At 37.4% G+C, this 23640-nt stretch overlaps 2 protein-coding genes and 1 pseudogene across 2 annotated transcripts; 1 reads left to right on the top strand and 2 right to left on the bottom strand.

Moving 5' to 3' along the window:
- LOC110643596 (probable methyltransferase PMT2) lies at positions 1-13738 on the bottom strand (annotated as a pseudogene).
- A 3312-nt stretch (positions 13739-17050) lies between these two features.
- LOC110643592 (pentatricopeptide repeat-containing protein At4g33990) lies at positions 17051-19665 on the top strand. The gene has a single exon (XM_021796051.2). The coding sequence runs from the start codon at positions 17403-17405 to the stop codon at positions 19194-19196; it is 1794 nt and encodes a 597-aa protein (XP_021651743.2). The 5' UTR covers positions 17051-17402; the 3' UTR covers positions 19197-19665.
- Positions 19666-19684: 19 nt separating this feature from the next.
- On the bottom strand, positions 19685-23273 carry LOC110643593 (uncharacterized). The gene is made up of 4 exons (XM_021796052.2): positions 23038-23273; positions 20928-21641; positions 20754-20852; positions 19685-20280 (listed from the first exon to the last, which is right to left on the bottom strand). The coding sequence occupies exons 1-4, from the start codon at positions 23185-23187 to the stop codon at positions 20014-20016; spliced, it is 1230 nt and encodes a 409-aa protein (XP_021651744.2). The 5' UTR covers positions 23188-23273; the 3' UTR covers positions 19685-20013.
- Positions 23274-23640: the final 367 nt, after the last annotated feature.

The raw sequence follows: 23640 nt of genomic DNA, 5'->3' as shown, positions 1-23640 counted from the left end.
TCACTGCGAGGAAGTGCTATTGTGTTCTCCGGCAACCCAATACTGTTTGGCAGCAAACAACACCTTTTCTGAGACAAGCGGACCATCCTCATGATCCACCATTTTTGTATTCCATCTCATTCCTCCAACAATTTTCTTCACCTTGATCAGCACCTCCACTTGATCACGGAATATGACTGCTCCTTCGGGCCTTAATATACGGTCCATCTCTAGGAGAATGTCTTCCATGTTGCACCGGTATTGCAACAGATAAAATCCAATAAAAATTACTCTCTAGTTGCAGTTTCACATGCAAAAAGCTGTACTAGAACTAAAGGAACTCTGGGTCCAACGTAAAGCTGAACCAATATCTAAGCCATTTAAATTCCTAGGTTGTCACCATTAAATGATTTACTGGTAACCTTCCTCAAATGATGCCAATTTAAATCTCAAATTAGTGAATCAAGTTCTTTGCAAGTCAATTAAGGGTCAGTGCTACAAATCATTCTTTCTTTCTTTTAATAAGGCCAATGTCTCAAATCATGAAGGCTTCGTTTGGTTCATGGAATGTCACGGGATAGAATATCTATTTCATGTTTAATAACTATTCATAGAATTGGTTCAAATTTAAGTATAGAATACCATCCCATGGAATAGCAATTTTACAATTTTAACTTTTTATTAAATTTTCAAATGTATAATAATTATTACATAAGAGTAAATATATATATATATATATATATATATATATATTTTAAATTGGTATGATATTAATCAAAATATAAGTGAAGAATAGCTATTCCATTCTATGAACCAATCGAGTCCGAAGTTCTATTAGAATAGACTAAGAAGTAACATATTTTTGAGGAGAGAATAAGAATTAACATTAATGAAAACTTACTTATCTTTATACAGGCTGAAAACACCATTTGCATGAATAAGGTCATATGTCCTTACGTGGAGAAGGATTCACACCTGGTAAATGTACAGATGAAAATAATAAAACAAATAATAGCTGTCGTAAGGGTTTTGCGGTTGCCGGACGAATGCTCACCGAAGTGGGAAAAGTGAGGGGTTGCCACTTTAATTTTGAGGGAAATTAAAGAAAACCATTTGTAAAAATTAAAATCCACTTTGAAAACAAAGATTCTAGGTTCGGGGTCCGTATACAGGTAGGGAAGGTGTTAGGCACCCCACCTCGTCCCTCAACAAGGGTAAGCAGATTTAATGGTATGCTCTTTATAAATTGATAATTTAGGGGTTAGAATGATGATGTTAATCATTTGAATGGATAAAAGGAATATTTGATATTTCACTATTTTGGGTTGCCTAAGAACACAAGTACATGAGATGACCCTTCAGTAAATAGGTGCTGAGTAATGGATTTTTGTTGGGGGTTAATTCGAATATTGAAGTTGTAATATTTTAGTTTGGATTTAAGCTGAGAGAATTTGGGATTTTTGCCAAGAATTCCGATAAGAACTCTCCCCCTATCTCCACATATTTTATTAAGATTTTTGCCGAGAATTCGGATAAGAACTCTCCTCCGATCTCTTAGTGTTAAGAATTTAAGGTGAGAACTCGGGTAAGAACTCTCCCCCAATCTTTTAGTGTATTAAGAATTTAAGTTGAGAACCCGGGTAAGAACTCTCCCCCGATCTCTTAATGTTAAGAATTTAAGTTGAGAACTCGGGTAAGAACTCTCTTCCGATCTCTTAATATGTTGCATTAAAAATTAGGCTAAGTTCGAGTAAGAACTCTCCCTCGATCTCTTACTATATTGGGTTAAAAATTAAACTGAGTTCGGGTAAGAACTCTCCCCCGATCTCTTCATATATTTATTAGAATGACATTTTATGAGAACTTTGAACTAAGGATTCAGGTAAAGGGTCCTTCTCGACCCCTTTATATGGGAATGAAGTACTGAAGACACGGGAAACTCCTGTATAAAGCTTTTCCTAGCCTACGGGACCTTATAACTAGATGGCGGACGATAGGCCGAACTCCTTGCCGATCTTCCTCATGATCGCTTTATCAGAACTCTTTGATTTGCGACATTCGATCTCTTTTTAGTCGCTTACTCGGGATTCGAACTTATCTTGATTCCCGATCTATTGTCTTATCGCCTTGGTTCGTTTCCAAGACCCGATCCCATAACTTATTTGTTTGACCTAATCTTGTTTCTAACCTATTCGACCTTTGTTACTCCTATCTTCCTTTATCATTTTTCATTTATTCAGATCAAAAACTCTCATATTAAAGTACTCCTGCTTATATTCTTTAGAGTATTTACGAGTCACCAAATACTCGAACATCTACTTTTGAAAGGAATGAAAACTAGGTGGCGATAAATGGAGTTTACGAATGAATAAAAAGAAGGCTCAAGAAATAACTACGGGCCTAGATAGCTTATTCTGGGATTTAGTGTGATTGGATATAAAAGAAACTTTAAAAGAAAACTGGAGAAAACAAACTAAGGATATTCAACAAAATAATAGTTTAGGCGCTTACCTGTGAAAAGTTAAGGAGACAAGCGAGCTGACTCCGGTATCCACAAATCTTGGAGAGGTGAAAGCTGATGACCGAAGGACTTAAGCTTACCCGAGGTAATGGGAATAGATCGGAACGAAGTTGAGCTCGGAGGGTAGTACACAGATACTAGAGTGGTGGGAATGAGGTAGAGTGAAGATGGTTTCACAGGGTAGAGCACAGGAACTAAAAATGAAAATCTCAGGATTTAGAGCTCCTTTTGATGAAATACTTCAGAAAACTAGTTCTAAAGTTTCTCAACACTTTGAAAGCCCTGAATAACAAGTAGTAAGACTGAAACAAAGTCCAGAGTCTTTCTACGATAATCACCATCTCTTGCATTGAGTCCCCTCTTATTTCCCGATCTCTTTCATTCCTGATCTTTCCTCTCTATCTAACTTGCATTGGTTATTTTTCTGATCTCCGATAAGTGTACTCGATCTGATCCCCAGATGAATCGCCATTCGCCGATCCGTGGGCTTGGAAATTTGTTCAATCCGGTGACCTTGGTTGACTGATCTCATTTATCCGATTTTTTATTATGTTTCTGAAACCTTCTTGCGACGTGTGAAGGAGGCGGCCCGGTTTTGCTAACCAATGCGTCACTTGGGACGTCATGAGCATTTAATGCTCAAACGGGTATAAATAGGGGAAAGGTGAGTAATCTGTTTCCTTATGTGATCTTCAGACCTTCCCCTAGCAATTTCAGCACTTTTTCTCGCTTTCTAAAGTTTTCAGGTACCGATTCACACTCTGGTAAGGGTTTTGATCTTTTCTCGATTAATTTTCCTTTTTATTTTGTGAAAATGAGTGGTACTGAGGGTCAGAGAGCTGCGAGCCCACCTTCCATCCATATTTCATGGACTTCAGAAGAAGGTGACGCGACTAGACCAAGCGAACAATCCAGCACAACCATCATTCCGTTTACTGGTCCAGCTACCAGACCAAAGCGAGGAATGTGTTCGAGAAAGGAGAGCCTACCACTTGATGAACTACCATCAGTCCTTAGAGAAACTGATCTCCAATCCGTAAGTCAAGAATACAATCTGCAGATCGACTCTTTTGAACTAATCAGATGCCATGGCGATCTTCGAGCCGATCACTTCTTTGAAGAAGGTGATCTTATCATAGTGTACGAGAAGCAGCTGAAGGCCCGGCTCGGTTTTCCCTTGGATGGATTTTACAAGGCCGTCCCAAAATTCCACTACGTTTTGGTAGTTCAAGTGTATCCGAACTCCTGACGGACTTTAGTAGCCTTCAAAGGCCTCTGTCGAGCCAAGAGACTAGAGCCCATGGTTAAGGTCTTTGCCGAGCTTCATAGGCTTGCCCGAAGAAAGGATGATGAATTCTGGTTCTTTCAGGCAAAGCCGAATTATGGGCTTTTCACCGATCTCCCCTCTTTGCTGAAGAACTGGAAGGATAAGTTTTTCATCCTTAGGAGCAAGGATCGAAACGGCTTTGAGGGGATCCCACGCAATTGGAATTGTTTGGTCCCCCAACTCCCTAAGAAGCTTACTTTAAATAAAGACGAAGGCGCCATGGTGAAGGAATTAAAAACTCAGATGGCCACCCATAAATATTCATGCTTAGATGCGGTGATGGCCGAACTGAAATGGTTGATGATGCGGCTGATCTCCGACGAAAATCACGAGCTTCAGCTTTCTGACCTCGGTCCTACTACCGGTACAATCCAGATCTCTAGTCTCTCAATCTTAGCGAACTCACTGACTTCTCCCTTGTGCAGGTATGGCGGGTGGCGATGCTTCCAAAGAGAACTGCAAGCGAAAGAGGGAGGTCTCCTGAAAGGTATGAGCGATGAAAGAGGCTACTACCACCGCTGCTCATACACCTTGACGAGACCTGGTAGAAGTACCGATCTCCCCTCCTCGACCTCAGGAGCAGCTAGTCTCGGAAGTAGAGGTCGTCGTCTCTCCATCTCAACAGATTGAATGCTCGCCTCCTCCGGTCTCTTCCAATGTAAAAGGGGAGTCTTCTGGCCCTACTGTTAGAACGCTCTCCTGAGGAGCTCAACTCCTTATCCAATCGCTGGAAAGAAACCGTTCCACCTGAGGGAATCCTGGTCTAGCTAAGGTCATGGGCGCTTCCATCTGCTTCCAAGAAGATCAGAATCGGTTGGCTGAGGAGAGTATTGACGATATTCTAACTCAAACAATGAGTTTAGGCTTGGAGGCTATTGCAAACCAATACGTTATCAGAGAAAAAGCTCACGCCTTAAGGAAGGAGATTCTTAAGGCGGTCCAAGATGCATCAACTGCAAAGGCTCAGCTCTCCACTGCCAATGATTACATCGTGAAACTGGAAGATCAGGTGAAATATTATGAAGAGAGGATAGCTAAAGTGGAGCGGAAACTTGAAGTCTCTCGGGCTGGTCGATTTACCGATCTCGCTTATTTTTCTGAGGAACTTAGGGCGAAGGAGGAAGAGCTCCAAGCAAAAGAGGAGGAGAGCACTACAAAAGAGGCTGGGGCATATGTGAATGCCCATAACGACCTCCTGTTCAAACTAAAGAAGCGTTATCCTGAGAAGGACTTCTCCTAGATGGATAAGCTCATCCCAGAGGCCGAAGAGGACAGCGATGAAGAGCACGAGGGTGATGAGGGAGAGAGGAATGTAATTGGGGCGCAGGGAGGAGAAGACCCCCCTCGCTAATTGACTCATATATATTTTATTTTTGAAATGAATTGAAGTCTTCTATATTCAACTTCTTAATGATATCAGAAAATATCCAAACCAAACTATCCGAGTACTTAACTGATTGAATGCAGTTGAATATTAAACCTGAGAGCTACTATTAATCAAAAGATATCAAATTACTCTGAGAGATCGAAAAAACATTACACAGGAACATGAGATCGGACGGAGCCATGCTAAAATACTGAATGAAACTTTAGAATATTAGAATTGCAAAGATTTAACAATGACTTGAACTTTTAAGGTCAGAACCATTATTAGACCGGATAAAAACCTTAACTTCATTTTGAGGAATATCTGGGCAATTCGAGCGAGAAGCCCGATCACAACATTAGTCAAATGAAATTATGCAATATGTGCACATAGAGAGATCGGAGAACAACAACAGGGAAGATTGGATGGTCCAGAGACCCACTATTGACTCGAACTCATCTGATAAAGACCAAGAGATTGGAAAGCAATCTAACTTGAGCGAGAGATTGATTTGTTCCAAGGACGAGCGATCAGCAAGTTCAGAAAAACTACCTGTGATTGGGACATCAGTCGAGAACGGATAATAAAGTTTCAATTTTAAAAGATCCTTGTCTTCGAAGGTCGGCCAAAATATAGTGTCTACAATAGCAATAGAGAATGACAAAAATTATCTATCAGAGCCACATCAGTCCGGTCTAAACTAACTTTTTTTTTTTCAATCATAAAGTTACAATGGGAATATGGAAAGAACTCTTTACCATAAAATGTAAAACAGCCAATTCCTTCGCTTTCTTCTGGTATGTACCATCATAATAATTCAAGTCAAATAGCAAAAAAAAAAAAACAAAAAGCCTCAACAGGGATTGTCCCCTCCTCTAGCTGGCGAGATCCAAGTTAGACAAATACGGTGTGGCATATTCTTCATATATGAAGGTTGCTTTTTTTTCATGGCAATGCTACTTACCATGATGAAGAGCATAGCTGCTTAAGCCTTGCATTATCTAAATTGATCTACATCATTTTTGCACTCTAATTTCTTGATTCTCAGTGATAACAAAACAGATAGTTCTTCTAAAATTTTTAAAACATTTACTAAACATTAATTATGATAATGTTTGCCTTTTTTATGCTCCCTTCACTTATCTCCCCTAGCCTTTTCATGGATAAAGACCAAGAGTAACAAAATGATGGTTAGATTTTTTATAAATCATTGTCATTTATGCACTACGCCCAAATTCCAAATACTGACATCCCATATCAGTTGACCTTCAAATTGACGAGGGCACCACCTGCTACAGGGTATGCTTAAAGCCAATGGAATATGAACTCAGAGGATTCTAATTTCTAGAAACAATCAAAATTCTGCCATGTGAAAACTTGGTTATGAGTAACAACTACGATAGTGGATGTTCTCATGACAGTTGACCCCCTACATCTGCCAGCTGCTATGTCATTTGTTCAATGCCAGAAAAAAAGTGATTGGTCATAGCAAACAACAGTTCCTAAAGGATTGGCACAGAAGCCTAGATTTGAGTTGAGATCTTAAGAAATATGGTATATGACACTCAATGTGAAAAGACTCATCAAGGTCAATACATAGCAATCTCACTGCTGAAAGCAAAAATATTAGCTAAGAAATGAAAAATCAAAGAGGGAATAGACAAAGTTACCAATCATGATATATGCCAATCAAACCACGCTCGTATATAACACTCAAGGTATCTTTTTCAGGTATTGTAGGCATAACATTCATAACCCACAATTTTGGAGATTCAAGGGCTGCAGCAAAGCCTCCCATACCAACATTCATGTCCATGATATTATGGTACCTCCCTGAGTTAAGGATTTTGTTTATCCTCTTGTAAGCATTGACATGCTTTTTCCAATGGCGGTTGTCCTCCAGGTATGCCTTAACAGACACTCCAGGAATGGAGCCACTAGATATTCTGAAAGGAACGGCATTAAGTCTTTCTTAAAACAGCCGCCATGTTACAAGTAAATTTATTCGGCCCATGGGTATCAAGATAGGGAGTCACACATGCCTCCATTTTCTTGTACCTACAAATGATCAGAAGATGCTTTTAAACATGGTATGAAGTTGGTATTTTAATGATGTCAAAGAAATTCTCATCCCAACTATGCAAACTTCCAGAATCCTTTACCAGATAAATGTAAACCTAGATAATTTCGCTATAAGTTTCAACGCCTAAAAAACAAAAAGAATGAATTGAAAGAGAAAAATAACCACAAACATATCAGTTCACTCCATAAGCTTCTGTGTTGCTTTAATTAGAAGTAATAGGGAAAACTTTCCGCAAGTGCAAAAAAGAGTTGTTATTTCAAGATCAGTAGGCATCTTTATTCCAGAAGGGAAAAAATTAAAAAAGAACTGATTGCTTAGGTCAGTAATATTCAACCTATCAGCAACAATCAGGAAAGGTTCACCACATGGCATACCACACATCCTCTGTGCTTGTGGATTGGCACATTGTAGGCTGAGGATCTAGCTCACGGCAAGAATCATAATATATTCTTTTCTGCCAGATGGCTATTTCACCTATCTCATGTTTTTTTTCCCTGCAAAGAAGTTTGGCTACTTTTTCAATCATCTTTTGCTCCTCCTTGAGTTCTTTAGGACGCTGCCATGATTGATGATTATTCCTCCAATTGATGGGAGGACCAGAAAGCACCCAATAACCACCAGGTCTAAGAACACGATCAACTTCCATCATATACATTCCATCTAAAGAAACAAGGCCCATGATGATGTTATCAATGAAATTCATTGCCAAGTATTCAAATGAAAGAAAATGAACCAAGTTAGTTTTGAAGACCATTGGCTTGGCTAAAGAAGTTGAAAGTCATTTATCATGAATTGGCAAGCCATAAGTTATTTCATGTTGGCAGTATAATGTTTTGAATTATCCTAGTCTTTCTGTAGTAAAACTAACTTCTATCTACTGAATTTGCAATATTAACAGAGGTCAACATGGATATTATTATATATTGCACTTGACTGGCACGTATAATTAAATGATGAAACAACACAGGGATATTTTGCGTACAATTCGCCAGCTTTGCCTTTCTTAAAACTATCTTATGCTAATACAATCAAAGTCGAAATAAGTATCCTCACCATTAGAACCCCATGGAATCAGGCAACGAGAACAGTGAGCCATGTCAAAGGCTCTAGAAGGATATGGCAACTTGATAGTTCCAATGACACCAATAATAGCTGGAACACCTCTTTCCAATGCAAACTGAACTTGTGCTTCATGAGAGTCTCTTGGAGTAAATGACATGATTATAACATTCTTTTTGAAAAGGTATGCACCCAAACTTGCAACCTAAGCACTAATCAAGCCTTTATCAAATGAAAAACAAAACAGCACAAAAAAAACTATAACATTTCGTGCTGATCGACAAAGAGACAAGCATATAAACCAAAAGAAAATAGCAGTGCCATCAGAAGGGGAAGAATTTGGGTGCATAGAGCAATGCAGAGAAGAAGAACAGAGGACTTAAAGGAAAATAAGAAGCTCTCATATAATTACTTACCCCACATCCAGTATCTAATGCAGTTCTAACCATCCCATTGTCCATAGGGATCACAGATGCAAGTTGATTGATATATGCATCTGCCCCATGAGGAAACTGGGTTCCACCCCCAGGGATCCTAAATACATTACCCTCATATTGTATCCAATTCTGAATAGCCTTCTCAACTGTCAAGCTCTTGTAAGGAGCATTTGCATAGGATACATAGTCACGACTCTTTGGCCATGGAAATGGGCTTGCATATCCTTTGGGAGCTGGAATAAGGCAATGCAGCTTCTCTTCTTCAGAAGGACAATGCCGTTCCCTATAAATCATATTATCTCGAGGAAATGTCATCGCTCTCTTTTGATCTTGGCAAGGCGTGTAGTCAATATACTTGTCATCACATGGCTTAATCTCCTTCACTGCAGCTCCAGAACCATCAACTATTCCCTCATCACCACTTGTCTGATAATTCAAATTGTTGAGAATGCTGCAGTGTGTCTGTTTGGTGATCTCCACAGCTATACTATCACCCTTTCCAAAGCCAATTCGCTGCCACGCACCCAAGAGGTAGAAAAAACAGCATAATCCAACTACAACAAAAATTGAAACTGAACTGTAAAAGAACTAAGAAATTTTGGAATAAGAATTCTGATGTTTATTGCCCCAGAAATCAAAGATATATATAAAAAATTACAGCTAACAAATAGGTTCCTAATCAAGCTAAACTACCAAAATTGTATCAGAATCATACAACAAAAGGTAAGAACAAATATGCACACAAAAATTCCTAAACAAATGCCCTAAATAAATGCAAAATAAGTGGCAGCTAATAGCTGCCTTTCCAATACCCCCCTCAAGTTGGGGCATGGAGATCTCGAATGCCCAACTTGCGAAGAAGAAAGTCAAACTAATCCTTTCCCAACACCTTTGTGAAGATATCCGCAGGTTGCATTGAACTATGTACATAATCTGTTTGAATGTTACCATTCAATATCTCATCACGGATAAAATGACAGTCCACTTCAATATACTTGGTACGTTCATGATAGACAGGATTATCAGCTATATACAGAGTTGCCTGACTATCACAATACAAATTCATAGGTTCAGTATGCGCCACACCAAGAGAATTCAATAATCCTTTCAACCATTTAAGTTCACAAGTTGTAGTACTTATAGACCGATATTCAGCTTCAGCGGATGAGCAAGACACTGTCTGTTGCTTTTTAGCCTTCCACGAGACAGGGGATTCACCCAAAAGAACAAAATAACTAGTCAAAAACTGTCTCGTCAAAGGACAGCTAGCCCAATCAGAATCACAGTAAGCAGACAATTTGAGATCACAATCGGCATGCAATAGTATACCCTGACCTGGATTTCCTTTCAAATAATGCATGACTCTAACAGCTGCCTCCCAATGAGCTTTCTTCGGTTGTTGCATGAACTGAGCAAGAATATGCACACAATAAGACAACTCGGGCTGAGTTATTGTTAGATAAATAAGCCGTCCCACCAGACGCCTATATTGAGCTGGGTCATCCACATCATCACTCTCGGTAAGGGCTAGCTTGTGATTTTGTTCAAGAGGAGTTTTAGCCGGCTTGCAACCCAGTAATCTAACTTCTGAAATTACATCCAAAGCATATTTACGTTGACACAAGAAAATACCATTCGAGTTTCTGGCTACTTCAATCCCTAAGAAAAATTTCAGCTTCCCCAAGTCTTTCATATGAAAGCTACGACTCAAATAGTTCTTGAATTTTTATACAGCGGAAACATCATTGCTGGAGATAATAAGGTCATCCACATAAATAAGCACATTCAATTGAACATTCCCAGCTCGAAAAGTGAACAAAGAGTAATCTGAATATGATTGCTGAAATCCATAAGCTTTCAGAGATACAACCAATTTCACAAACCAACATCTAGGTGCTTGCCGCAAACTGTATAGAGATTTCCGGAGTTTACAAACCTTCCCTGGTGATTGAGAAGAAAATCCAAGCGGCATCTTTATATAAACCTCTTCCTCCAAATCACCATGTAAGAAAGCATTTTGGACATCCATCTGATGGAGTTCCCAATTCTTTGCAGCCACAATGGCAAGAAAGGTGCGCATAGTAATCATTTTTGTTGTAGGAGCAAAAGTCTCCTGATAATCTATGCCTTCAACTTGATTATTTCCCAATATCACTAACCGCGCCTTGTATCGTTCAACACTTCCATCAGAATTGTATTTAATTTTGTATACCCACTTGCTTCCTATTGCTTTCTTCCCAAATGGCAGATTTTCAACTGTCCATATACCATTATCCTCCAAAGCCTGTATTTCTTTTCTCATAGCCGCTCTCCACCGTTCATCCTTAATTGCTTATGCATAAGAGCTTAGTTCATGTCCTGTAGTAATGGCTGCCAAAAAACATCAGTGTTGTGCAGAGAATTTATCATAACCCACATAATGTACTATAGAGTAAGACGTACCTGAGGAATCAAATTGGTAAGGTGAGCATATCGAGGGGCTTGTTTTGATGGCGTTTGTCACATAATCCTTCAAACGAACACTAGGTTGCTTGGCCTTTTGTCCCCTACCTAATTGCTCTTCAACAACTTCACCTCTATCCACTTCCTCACTGTTTTCATGGATTAATTCTTCTGTTTCAGGATTCACCTCACTTTCTCTACCCACACTTTCATCGTGCTTCTTTCCCAAGTTGTTCTCTAAACCATCAACTTCATCACCTAACTCCTCAACTCCATTTTTAATGAGTTTATTGCCCATTGTTTTCTCATTTGCATTTGGAAATTCTGTTTCAGCGAATACCACATCTCTTGATACAAAGTATTCTTTAGTTTCCAAATCATACAATCTCCATCCCTTCTTTTCAAATGGATACGTAACAAAAACACACCTACGACTTCTACTACCAAATTTATCTTTATCCCGATTCAGATTATGCACATAGCACAAACAACCGAAAACCCGAACGTGTTTGTAAGACGGTACTTTTCCAAAGAGCATCTCATATGGGGTTTTACCATTTAATAACATAGATGGAGTCCTATTAATTAAATTACCCGGCTGCAAGTACACATTCTCCCTAAAATTCTATGGGTAAATTTACTTGGAAACGCAAGGCTCTTGCCACATTAAGAATATGGCGATGTTAACTCTACCACCTTATAAGAAGGATGACCCATTCTCTTATGCCAAAGCTCAAAAGATCCCACATCAGTTACTTTGCAAGCATGTACCGATGTCACTCCCTTGAGAAAGTATAGCCCCTCGCGTTGCTCACCCGCTCCAATCAGGTTCCTCGAATTTAGGTCCTGTATAGCAGAAATTTTGTTAGTGAGTTAAATAACTAAATTTGAATCATTAAGTAGTTGTGATACAGAGATCAGATTGCAATTCAAATTTGGCATATAAAGGACTCGTTGCAATTTCAAGTCTCCTCCAAGCAACACAGTTCCTTCTTTCACCGCCAAGATCTTTTCTCCATTAGGTAACCCGACTGAGCATGGCACAATGTCACGCAATTCATTCAAAAATGCCAACTTTCCTGTCATATGATGGGAAGCTTCTGTGTCAATAATCCAAGGAAATATCCTCTGCGTACCTGTCAGCCTCTCATTGCCACCATTCTGACAAGAATTCAACATGCCCAGCAAAGTAGCCCACGGCTCTTCATTTAATCCACTAAGACCCTTTTGATCTGAATCTGTCACAATTCCACGCCCACCATCAACTCCAGTTGCTTGTGTGGCGTTGGCACAAGCAACTCCTCCCTTGCTACGTCCTGCTCCATTGCCACACTTTTGACCACCTCCTCGTCCAGCAGAAGTTCCACGTGATCTATTACCCCACCATTCTGGATAACCTATCAGCTGGAAACAACTTTCAGCATCATGTCCCTCTCGGTTGCAATTAGAATAAATTGAGGATTTGTCTTTATCCCCCCCTGAATTTCGACTTCCTGCTCGAATTGCAAAACTCATAAGATTGCCTCTTTCTTCCTCGGTTCGTGTCATAGTTCGCACCCGCTCTTGCTGAACAACCATAGCATAGGCAAGATTCAAATTGGGCAAGGGTTCAGTGCTCAAAATATTAGAGCGCAATGTTCCGTATCCTTCTTCATCCAAGCCCATAAAAAACTGATGAACTCTCTCTTCTTCACGCTTTCTTTCCAATTCAATGGTAAGATTGCATCTGCAGCCTGCACAGATACATACTAGTATCTGATCATAGTTGTTTATTTCATCCCATAATGTTTTGAGTCTTTCAAAAGAGGACACGATCGGTTGACCTTCCTGCCTACAATTTGCCAAATCCGATCTCAGTTGCTGCATTCGTGGACCATTCCCAATCGAGAACCTCTGTTTAATATCCTCCCACAGATTCTTTACGTTCTCCATGTGAGAGATGGTCGAGCGAAGCGTTGGTTCAATGGTGTTAAACACCCAAGAAACCAGCATAGAGTTAACCGTCCACCAATTTTCGAGTTTCAGTGAGTCATCTGCTGGTTGGATCCATCAATAAAACTATATTTCTTTTTGGCCTGCAATGCAGTCCGCATAGCTCGCGCCCATTCTTCGTAATTCTCGCCCTTCAACTGAACTTGGATAATCAAGTTACTTGGGTTGTCATTCGAATTCAGTGTGTAAGAACTATAAATTTTCTTCCCTGATCCAGAACTCTCATTTTTCTTTTCATCATCCATGACTTTGATATCATGTAAAAGAACTAAGAAATTTTAGAATAAGAATTTTGATGTTTATTGCCCCAGAAATCAAAGATATATATAAAAAATTATAACTAATAAATAGATTCCTAATCAAGCTAAACTATCAAAATTATATCAAAATTATACAATAAAATGTAAAAACAGATATGCACACAAAATTTTTAAATAAATGCTCTAAATAAATATAAAATAAGTCACTAACCACTGCCTTTTCAATATGAACTTCTAGTTTTATGGTTTCCTGAGTTCCCTTTTGTCGCCATTCTGCACCTGAAAAGCACATTTTAGCCTTTTTTTTTTTTTTTTTTTTAATATTCACCTTCTTTGTAGATGCATGAAATTGCGTCTTCCACAGACTTTAGTCTCGAAATTTACCCAAAATTAAAGTTTCGGGTGAGAAGAGATATGTGATCAGATGCAATCAATAGAAATGATAAAGTTATCAAATGATCGCGAGTACCTTAACTTATATCTGCAGGAATAAATAATCAACAACATCCATAATGAATTGAAAATAGTGTACAGTTACTTCCAATCAAAGCTCTTAATTTTTCACGTCAACTAAATGCCAGCCCCCAAAAACCAATCCTACTGGTAAGATCAAATAAAATTCAAAGACAGAAAGGTCAAAAATCGACAGCTAGTGAATATCAAATCAAATAAAAGTTGCGTCTAGTAGTCAAAATTAGAAAAGCGAGAAGGTAAGGCAATGAAACGCTTAGCACTGAAATTAACATGGAAAGATGGAATAAACAGATCCAAAATCAAACGATAATCATTATCAACAGGCGAAGAAATAGAGGATGTAGCGAGGTCCTATCAGAACAAAATCATCACTGGATTTGCTGCAGAGAGAATTATGATATTCGGATTAGCAGAATCATATGAAGGAGAAAGCAGAATACTAAAAACCGCACGGCGGGAGAGCGGAAGTCGTTAAAGTTCTAGCTTTTTTCGAAACCGCAAAATATGTTATAGTTTGTTTTATTTCACGAAAAGGATAATTTTATAAAGTTTGGAAATATTCATTTGAAGGCGTTTTTTTAACTTGGAGCACTTAAGAGGACTAAAATAATTAACGGTATTATACATTCGTTAACGTGGCAATGCTGATGTGGTAGTCATACATTGACATGGCGCAGTTAGTAATTTTATTGTTATTAGTTATATTTGATAAATAAATGCAGAAGACTGAAAATATAAGCCTTAAAGTGAAAAAAAAAATAATAAGTCCCCGTACTTTAATAAATAAGTCTTTAAATATTATAATTATTTCTAATCATTAGCCTTTATTCCTCTCTCTTTCTTTCTCCCATGTTATTCATTATCTCTCTTCTTATTAGAGTCTTTCTCATCTCTATCTTTATATATTTCTCTCCATCTCTGTTTTCTTTTATTCATCTCTTTCATTCACTTTCTATTCCTATGGGGTCTCTCTCTGTCCTTGTCCTTCGTCTATCCATTTCTTTTACCTCTTTCTCTTTTATTTAGGTGTCTCTCCATCTCTGTCTCCCTCTATCTATCTCTTGCACGGTCTTTTTCTTCCTATTTGAGTCTCTTTCCATCTCTCTCTCTCTCCTTATTTTCATCTTTTTCCTTATGTTTCTCTCATTGTCTTCCCCTTATCTATCTCTTTCTATATTTTTTAAAGGTATTGCCACAATTCAAAAACAAATTGCAAAAAATTTCTCCGTGTGGTGCTAAAACTCGAGATTTTAACTTGTTTATAGATGATAGGCTTGTTAAGTAAAAGGTTAGGAATGAATCGTCCCACATTATAAGAAAAAAAAAAGTGAAGGGTACTCATGAGGATGTAACTTGCATAATTGCATAGCGCACTTTTGAGCCTGATGATGATGAGGTCAAAGGGATAAATTCATGAGGTTAAGTGAGTCAAAGTAGACAATAATATACAATTGGATTAAAGTGTTATAGTGTAGATCAAGTAGAGAAGAAAATGAAAAAGAAAAAGAGAAAATTTTTCAAAACGGAAAAAATGATGATAATAATTTAAAATAAACATTCAAAATTTTTTAGAAAAAAAAATTTCATTATCTTGTACTTTCAAATTTTTTAGTATTTAGGGTTTGAATTTTTTTTTCTTAAGTTACATACGTTTTTAACTTTTTGTGCTTGGCTAAAAAAAAAACATTAAATTTGTTGATATAGAGCTGGCATGACATTAACATCAGTGACATGTCAGCTATGTCAGCATCATGTTAGCACATATTTAATACCATTAATCACTTTATTCTTTAGATGTTAATGATATTAGGTCACAAGCCGTTAAAAAAAAAAAATTAATAAAATACAAAAATCATAGATTACCTAAGCATACTTTTTCCTCATAAATATTTTATTAATATATTTATATAAAATATTATTATATAAAAATATATTAAATTAATTTTTTTCAAAAAAATATAACACTTTATAAATATCTATAATTATAATTTTTTCAAATAATATAATAAAATATTATTCTAAAATTAATAATTTGAATTATTTATGAAACAATAATTTTATACAAAATAAATATTTTATATATTTTTTTCATCAAATAAAATAATCATAAAATTTACCATTAAAAGTAGGAGGGGTTATTTTTATCAAATTGTGTTTTGTCTAATTGGGACCCTTCACCAAACAAGATTATTCAATAGGTACATTTCTACAAATAATTTTATAATTTATTTTTATACTTTGAAAAAATTCAGGCTTTTATAAATAAATAAAAATTCTGTGGTGTGAAATCGAATTACCTGCCTTTTAATTCCAATTTCGAACTGATTCAAAGTCTGAATCCGTTAATTCATTATGATCTTGAATCTAACTCAGATTCGAATTCGATCTCAAATTTAATTCATATTTATGGGTCGTGGCCAACTCTAACATAAGCGGTGCACATCCAAAATTTTATGATAATTTGTATAAGATATCAATTAGAGGAAATGCATTGTTTCAAGATGCTTTAATTGTTGTTTAATGGAACGTGGTTGATAATGTTTACATAATTTAACATAAGCCAAAAGGCAAATTAACTACTTTAACATAATTTTTACAATATATTCTTATTGAAAAAGGTACAAAATTCTTAAATATTCCACAATAATTTAATTCATTTAAATTGTGCTATATACATTAATATATAAATAAGAAAAATTCATGAATAAATAATATTATTATTTGGAAAAAAAAAATAAAGACATGTGGCGAGTGGGATTGGAAATTATTTTTATTTTATATCTTTTAATTTATACGATAAATTTTTAAAATAATATTTGTTTATTTATTTTTGATATATAATTAATATTCAAGATAGTTATATTTATAATTATTTTATTATTATTTATAAATATTTAAAAACTAGCAATGACATTTAAAATTAAATAATTTTATATATTTTTAAAATATTATTATAATATGCATAAATATATTCTTAGAAATCTTAAAAGATTAATTTTAAATAAATAAAATTTAATTAATAAAATAAATTTATTTATCTATTTAATTTTTTAGAAAATAATTGATTTAGTACAGCCGTCGATTTAATCTCTTTTCCAATTAACCTCCGGTTAATAACACTACGCTTTCGGTTCTAACCTTGTTAATTAATCTGGCGCCACGCGACAACCATAAAATGGCTCCGCTCGCGCCAAAATTCATCCATTTCGCAGAAGTCCTAGGGAAACGAAACCTCCAGTTTTCTCCACAACTGCCCCATGACTCCCCTCCTTTCTGAATATCTTCATGCTAAACCCTTCAACCCTCCGCCACTAATTCCACCTTCGTTCTCTCATGGGACTGTATCTTCACACCTTAGTTAACCCGTATTTTCTCAGATAGAGTCCCCTCTGTTACCCCTTTCTGTGATCCATTTGGAGCCCACACGATCAAACGAGCCTCCTCTTGAAATCCCTTTGGATTATGTCTGCTTGGCGTGCTATGCTCCGCCAATTTGATTTAGAAAGGGACCCTTTTACGGTCATCTCTTTTTTCAAAGCCATGCAAAGAGGGAAATGGAATGACTCAGTCAGTGATCCTTTTGTGTATGCGTCTTTGTTAAAAGCTTCTAATAAGGTTTTGGGTGTTAAAGTAGGGAAATCTATACATAGTCGTGTAATGATGCTTGGATTGGATGGTAATGTGAATGTTCTGAATAGTTTGATTTATTTTTATATGAGTTATAACAGGTCGTTGAATTATGCTTGTGTCTTGTTCGATAGAATTTCTGAGAGAACGGTTGTTACCGTTAATTGTATGGTTTCTGGGTTTTTGAAGAATAAGCAATTCGACGCCGGCTTGAAGTTATTCAATGAAGTTCTGACTGGCGCTTATGGTCTGGGTTTGAAGCCAAATTATGTTACTTTGATGGTTTTGATTTCTGGCTGCGTTGAAAATGGGGGATACGAGGTTGGGAAATTGCTTCATTCTTACTGTTGCAAGACAGGCTTCGATGTGATAATTCAGGTCTGTAATACGCTTATTGATTTCTATTGCAAATATGGATATGTAGACGATGCAAGGAGACTGTTTGATTCAATGATTGAGAAGGACTTGGTTTCATGGAATACCATGGTTGCAGGATATGCTAGGAGTAATAATTGTGGGAAAGCTTTCTCTTTATTCAGGGAAATGAGATATGGCAACATTGGGTATGATAGAGTATCATTCGTTAACTTTATTTTGGTTTGTGCTAATGGTGGAGACCTCGACCTGGGGAAGGTGGCTCATGGACATTTAATAGCAAGCGGAAAAGAGATATCAGTTTCTCTTGGGACTGTGCTCGTCAATATGTACTCCAAATGTGGTCTGATTGAGTTTGCCAGGAAAGTTTTTGATGAGCTACCTGATAAGAATGTTGCATCTTGGAACTCGATGATACGTGGGTATGTTGAAATTGGACTTAACAGGGAAGCTTTAAGGCTCTTCAATTTGATGAAATGTAGGAAGCTAGAGCCAGATGAAGTAACAATGCTAGGATTAATCTCTGCTTGCAGGAAATCTGGAGAACTATCACATGGCACTGATATTCATTCCTATATAGTGAGTAAAGATCATCTCAATGGGAGAATTGTTCTGCAAAATGCTCTTATAGACATGTATGCGAAATGTGGAAACATGGCTCAAGCTAAATCCATATTTGTTAAGATGACCAAAAAGGATGTTATCTCATGGACATCAATCATAATGGGTCATGCTATCAATGGAGAAGGAGAGGAAGCTCTCCTTGCATTTAGGCAGATGCTTGCAGAGGAAGTTGAGCCAAATTCTGTCACATTCATTGGTGTTCTGTTAGCATGTGATCATTCTGGTCTAGTTGAAGTAGGTCAAAAATTGTATAATACTATGTGCAAGGTTTACAATATTGAGCCACAGATTGAGCACTGTGGCTGCATGGTTGACATGCTCGCACGAGCAGGAATGCTAGAGGAGGCCAATAAGTTTGTGAAAAAAATGCCTGTAGAACCAAATGCAGTTATTTGGAGGATGATGATTAATGCTTGCAGAGTACATGGTAATGTTGATCTGGGGTTAAGTTTGGTTAGTAGACTAATAGAGGCTAAGGCTTCAACAAGTACTCAAGATCATGTTATTTCTTCTAACCTTTTCGCTGAAGCAGGGAGGTGGGATGATGTTCTCTATGAAAGAAACACAATGACAGCTTGGAAAGGTTCAAAAGTTGCTGGAAAAAGCTCAGTTTCAGATTTAAGAGATTGAGGTCTCAAGGTGGTGTTGTTGAATGAGATTTATCAATTGTTCAGTGCAAGGGTTAACGCGAGCCCTGAGTTTCTCCGTGTATAGATTAAGCAAGCAAATATGTGGCAGAGCCTTGTGTTTTAGTCTAACGCCAAAATGCAATAGGGGACCATTTGGAAGACACGGAAAAGAATGGTGGAACAATCAAAGCTATTGGAGGTGGTCTAAAGCTGAAATCGGGGTCTTCGCTAATGGACCTAAAACTTGATAAAAACCCAGCTGAATTCTCGGTCGTAGAGTATTAATCAACGTGATTCCTATAAAATGGTTGAGTACGGTGGACCACTATCATGGATGAGTAATAAAGATACAAGTACTTGGCCATTTCAATCTTGTGGTTCTAAAGTCAAATTGAACTTAAAAGGAATTATGACAACCCGCTGAGTGGGAGTTTCACATGCATCTAACTAATAGTTCCCGAATTACTTAATCTTGTTTGTCGTATGATGTCACACATACAACGTTGTTACAATTGACTGCTTAAAAAATCCTGATATTTTTCGCAACAAAAAATTATTGGTAGATGAAATGGGTATTAGCATAGCTACTTCTAATTCAACGATGGTAAATACAACTTCAATTTGCAGTGCTCCTACCTGCTGGTGAAACAAAAGTTATAAAACCCTTAGCAAGCAAGAGATTTTTGCAGAGAGAAACAAAAGCTGAACCTTGACTTCAATGGCCATCCAGAGAATATTCGTTTTCACTTTCCACAAGCACACCTCTATTCACTAATGGACCTGGTCAATGCCGCACATTTTCTGTTTATAACTGGTTGTCACGTGTCCATCATAAAATATTTCAATTGATTGCTATCATGCTGTACCCTCCCAGTGACTTCCAAGCGTAAACCATTTGGAAGGACCTTGTCTCGCTCCTTACCCTTCATAGGCTTTGTGCTAGGGCCAGGATCCATGAAGATTGGTTGTATTGTAAGAGTCGGATTTGGTTTAATTCGATTCATTTCTCTGTCTCTTTCATCTGGTGGCCGTAATATTCTGTTCTCTGACTCTTGTTCTGAAACTTCATCTTGATTTACCAAGACCTGCAAAACACATATATATTGTGCAAAATACGAGGAAAATGGCAATAGAGAAAAGACGGTAAAAGTGTAAATGCCTGCAAAACAAATATGAAAATAAAATCCATGTGCCAAAGAACAATACAATGGTTGTATCTATCGATTTTTGTTAGTATTAAGGCACTTAACACTGTCAAGAGTCGTATTTACATGCTGAAAGCCACATACAGAGTAAAGGCACGACTCATTTAGGGCACGGTTAATAGAAAAGTTGTACCAAATTTCTAATTCAATTTATAAATAAAATGGGTACATCCCATCCGAATTTCTAGATCCGTATGACTAAAAGACAAAAAATGCAGAAGCTTAGGTGGAAAAACACCTGTGAACATGTTGTAAATAATTCATAAAGGATAGGTCAAAGTGCAGTCAAAAGAGTAATGCTGCAACCATAATGATTTGGAACAACAGAACAAGGTTAGATTAATAATTGATACCTTGCGCCCAACTAAATCAAAAGTCACAACTACTTTATTTCGCTTCGCTCTTTCAGCTTCTTCTATCGCCTGTTGTTTCTTCCTTAAAAGTTCCTTTTCCTGGAAGGGGGAAAAAAGAAGTGAATTCAAGTGTATGTTATACAACAATGAGACTAACTACTTTGCGGTTGTTACCTCTTTTGACAGCCAACTGTTGCCCTCAATCTCATAGTAATCACTTTGGTCATCAATAACAGTTGTACGTGCTGCAGAGTTTCGGTCATACTCAACAAGCCTTTTTGCATAAGCTTCAGCTACTGCTTCAGCATCTGATAGGGGAGCCAAATTTCCTTCAATACCAGCATAGGTGCTCCCCTCCTTTAGAACAAGGGCACCACAGAAGCTGCAAGGCCCCTCTCCTTCTTGTTCACAAACTATCTTGCCACAAGATAAACAATTGCTTACCAGTCTGTGTTGACGAGCTTGGCAAGAACATGGTTTCCCATGTTGGAACACAATTGACCCCTTAGCAGCCTCTGCAAGCGAAATGACTTTCCCAGCCTTTTTCTTCCTAGAATGACCTTGGATCCCCTTCTGGCTTGACTCACTTGCCTCGGTTGAAACCTTATGTTCTTGATAAATGGAAATAGCGTTCTTCTTTTGTTCTGCCTGATAACTGGGAACTGAAACTTTCCTCGGTTCATTCTGATAACCAGAGACAGCAACATCTTTAGCTGATCTAACTGGTTTCTTGGTTCCACTTTCAGAACCATTGTTTGTTGATGGTTTGACATAAGCATGAAATTTTGAGGTTTGGACAGCTGGTGTGCTGCTGCCAACATCTGAATGACCTCTACGATGTAAATATTCCTCAATCACGCTTTTTCCTGCTTCCTGCCCAATGATATTCTGCAAACAATGACAAAAGAAGATTCATAGAACTTCCAAGAGGTGCTGCAACAAAAAATGCTGCTAGCATGGCTAAAAAAGGACAAGCTGAGTGTCAACTCTGATATTTACATATCATGAATAAAAACTTCCATCAATGCATGATTTCCGTGAAGTGCAACTATTTCTTCCCCATAAATTCCCCTTCCATTCACTAATGAATTAACATTTAGGCAATGTAATGGATGGCAGTCCATTTCTGATCTGTAATACTCTATCAACTCAGATAATGATGAATTATGAATTTATGATGGTCGCAAAAAGAGACAGTTTTTTTTTTTTTTTTATCAATAAAGATAAGTACCCTACCAGTGCCAAAGCGGCACTCCCTTCTGGACATTGGGGGTATAATGCTGGAGATTTGAAAAAGCACATTTTGTTGTTCCTAGATATTTTAGAGATTTAGATGTCTCTTAAAAGTAAATCATTGTAGATCATCAATTGTTTATAGCATTTTAAAATACGTTTTTACCAAAAAAAATAAGAAGAGATAAGGTTGGGGTGAGCCAAGACAAGATATTCATGGATGTAAATTATGACAAATTGGCTGCTGAAAATAAGAAAGAAAATCCACATAGAAATCCAGTAGAAAAGACTGAATAAAAAAAGCATCAAGTCATGAATAGACGAAGTGCAGGAAGTCTTTTTTTTTTTTTTTTGACTGGAAAATTTATAGAAGTTAGTAAATCTATGATGAATTAAAATGAGAGAGTTCAGATGTGTGCATCAAACAAGCTTCAAATAGAATTGACTGATTCTTTTACAAAAGCCATATATAATGGAGACCATATGTGGGTGTATCTAAGAAAAGTAGCATCAACTTACTACAATTTGAAATAACCAATAGCATAACTGTGTGGCATCTTGCTAGCACCTGATGGAATAGTACCTGACAAAACTATGCTATTGTAGAGTCTAACAAGGTCATGCCTGAAGAAGCAACCAGTAGCTACACATCAAGATTCAAGCAGCAATAAACTCAAAAGGTTATCTTGATGGTCTGTTTCTTTCATAAGTTTTATATATCATATGGAACCATAGAACACAAAGTTGTTTCTTTCAAGGAATAACTCTTTGTCAGTTAATTATCCAACAAACCAAAATTCAGACACTAATAGCTAACAAGATTTCCATACCAATAACAGCACCAGTGCAGTACCAAAAAGAACTGGGTAATCAACATCTTTTCATCATCGCCATAATGATAGTTAATTGTCGATTTCCCAAGTGGTGATACAATATCAATCTCACTAGCCCATCATATTGTTAGGCGAAAATAAAACTTAAACCCTAATAGAAAAACAAAAATCCCATTGACGATATGAAAAATAAAACCAGAAAGCGAGAAAGAGATTACATCAAGATACTCTTTGGCATCAAGGGGCTGAGCGAGCTCGCAGTAAGAGACTAAGCCGGAGATTATTTCCCTATCCAAATCCAAACCCGTCTCTATTCTCTTGCACAAATCTACCAGAGCATTTTCCAGCCACTGTCCTGGTGACTCCATTCTCTCTCTCTCTCTCTCTCTCTCTCTCACGCGCGCGCGCGCACACAAACACACGGGGTCACACCTCAAAGAGCCAACCGAGATCGGCTACATAGGCTTTTGAACTTTTCTAGTGGGTTAGACTGTGGGTCCCAGTTATGTGCGATATGGCAGGATCTGAGCTATCAATGGACCACACTGTACCAAAACCTCACTGCAGTAAAACTGAAAACGCGCTCCGTTCTCAGTGATAAACCATTTAAGATTTAACCTCCGTCCAAAGCCCTAACGGACAGCATCGCTCTAACGCCAACGACACCGTTCAGGCAATTCTGGCTTCACATTACGGGTAATGTTGCTCCCTGATTCATGTGTTATGCCAGCATAGTGTGCATCCACCAAATCTGATTTTGAGATCAGCCACACTTCTGCCTGTTGCTATTAAAATTATTGTTGGGTAAATTATTTTTTAAA

The sequence above is a fragment of the Hevea brasiliensis genome, chromosome 13, assembly GCF_030052815.1.
Source record: "Hevea brasiliensis isolate MT/VB/25A 57/8 chromosome 13, ASM3005281v1, whole genome shotgun sequence".
Classification (NCBI taxonomy): Eukaryota; Viridiplantae; Streptophyta; class Magnoliopsida; order Malpighiales; family Euphorbiaceae; genus Hevea; species Hevea brasiliensis.
Note: the sequence above shows the minus strand (reverse complement) of the source record. Positions and strands in the feature narration are given on the sequence as shown.

Coding starts and splice junctions, on each gene's coding strand:
- LOC110643592 (XM_021796051.2), top strand. CDS start 17,403: ATGTCTGCTTGGCGTGCTATGCTCCGCCAATTTGATTTAGAAAGGGAC.
- LOC110643593 (XM_021796052.2), bottom strand. CDS start 23,187: ATGGAGTCACCAGGACAGTGGCTGGAAAATGCTCTGGTAGATTTGTGC. Junction 21,642..23,037: donor ATGCCAAAGAGTATCTTGAT/GTAATCTCTTTC, acceptor CATTGTTTGCAG/AATATCATTGGGCAGGAAGC. Junction 20,853..20,927: donor ACAGTTGGCTGTCAAAAGAG/GTAACAACCGCA, acceptor TCCCCCTTCCAG/GAAAAGGAACTTTTAAGGAA.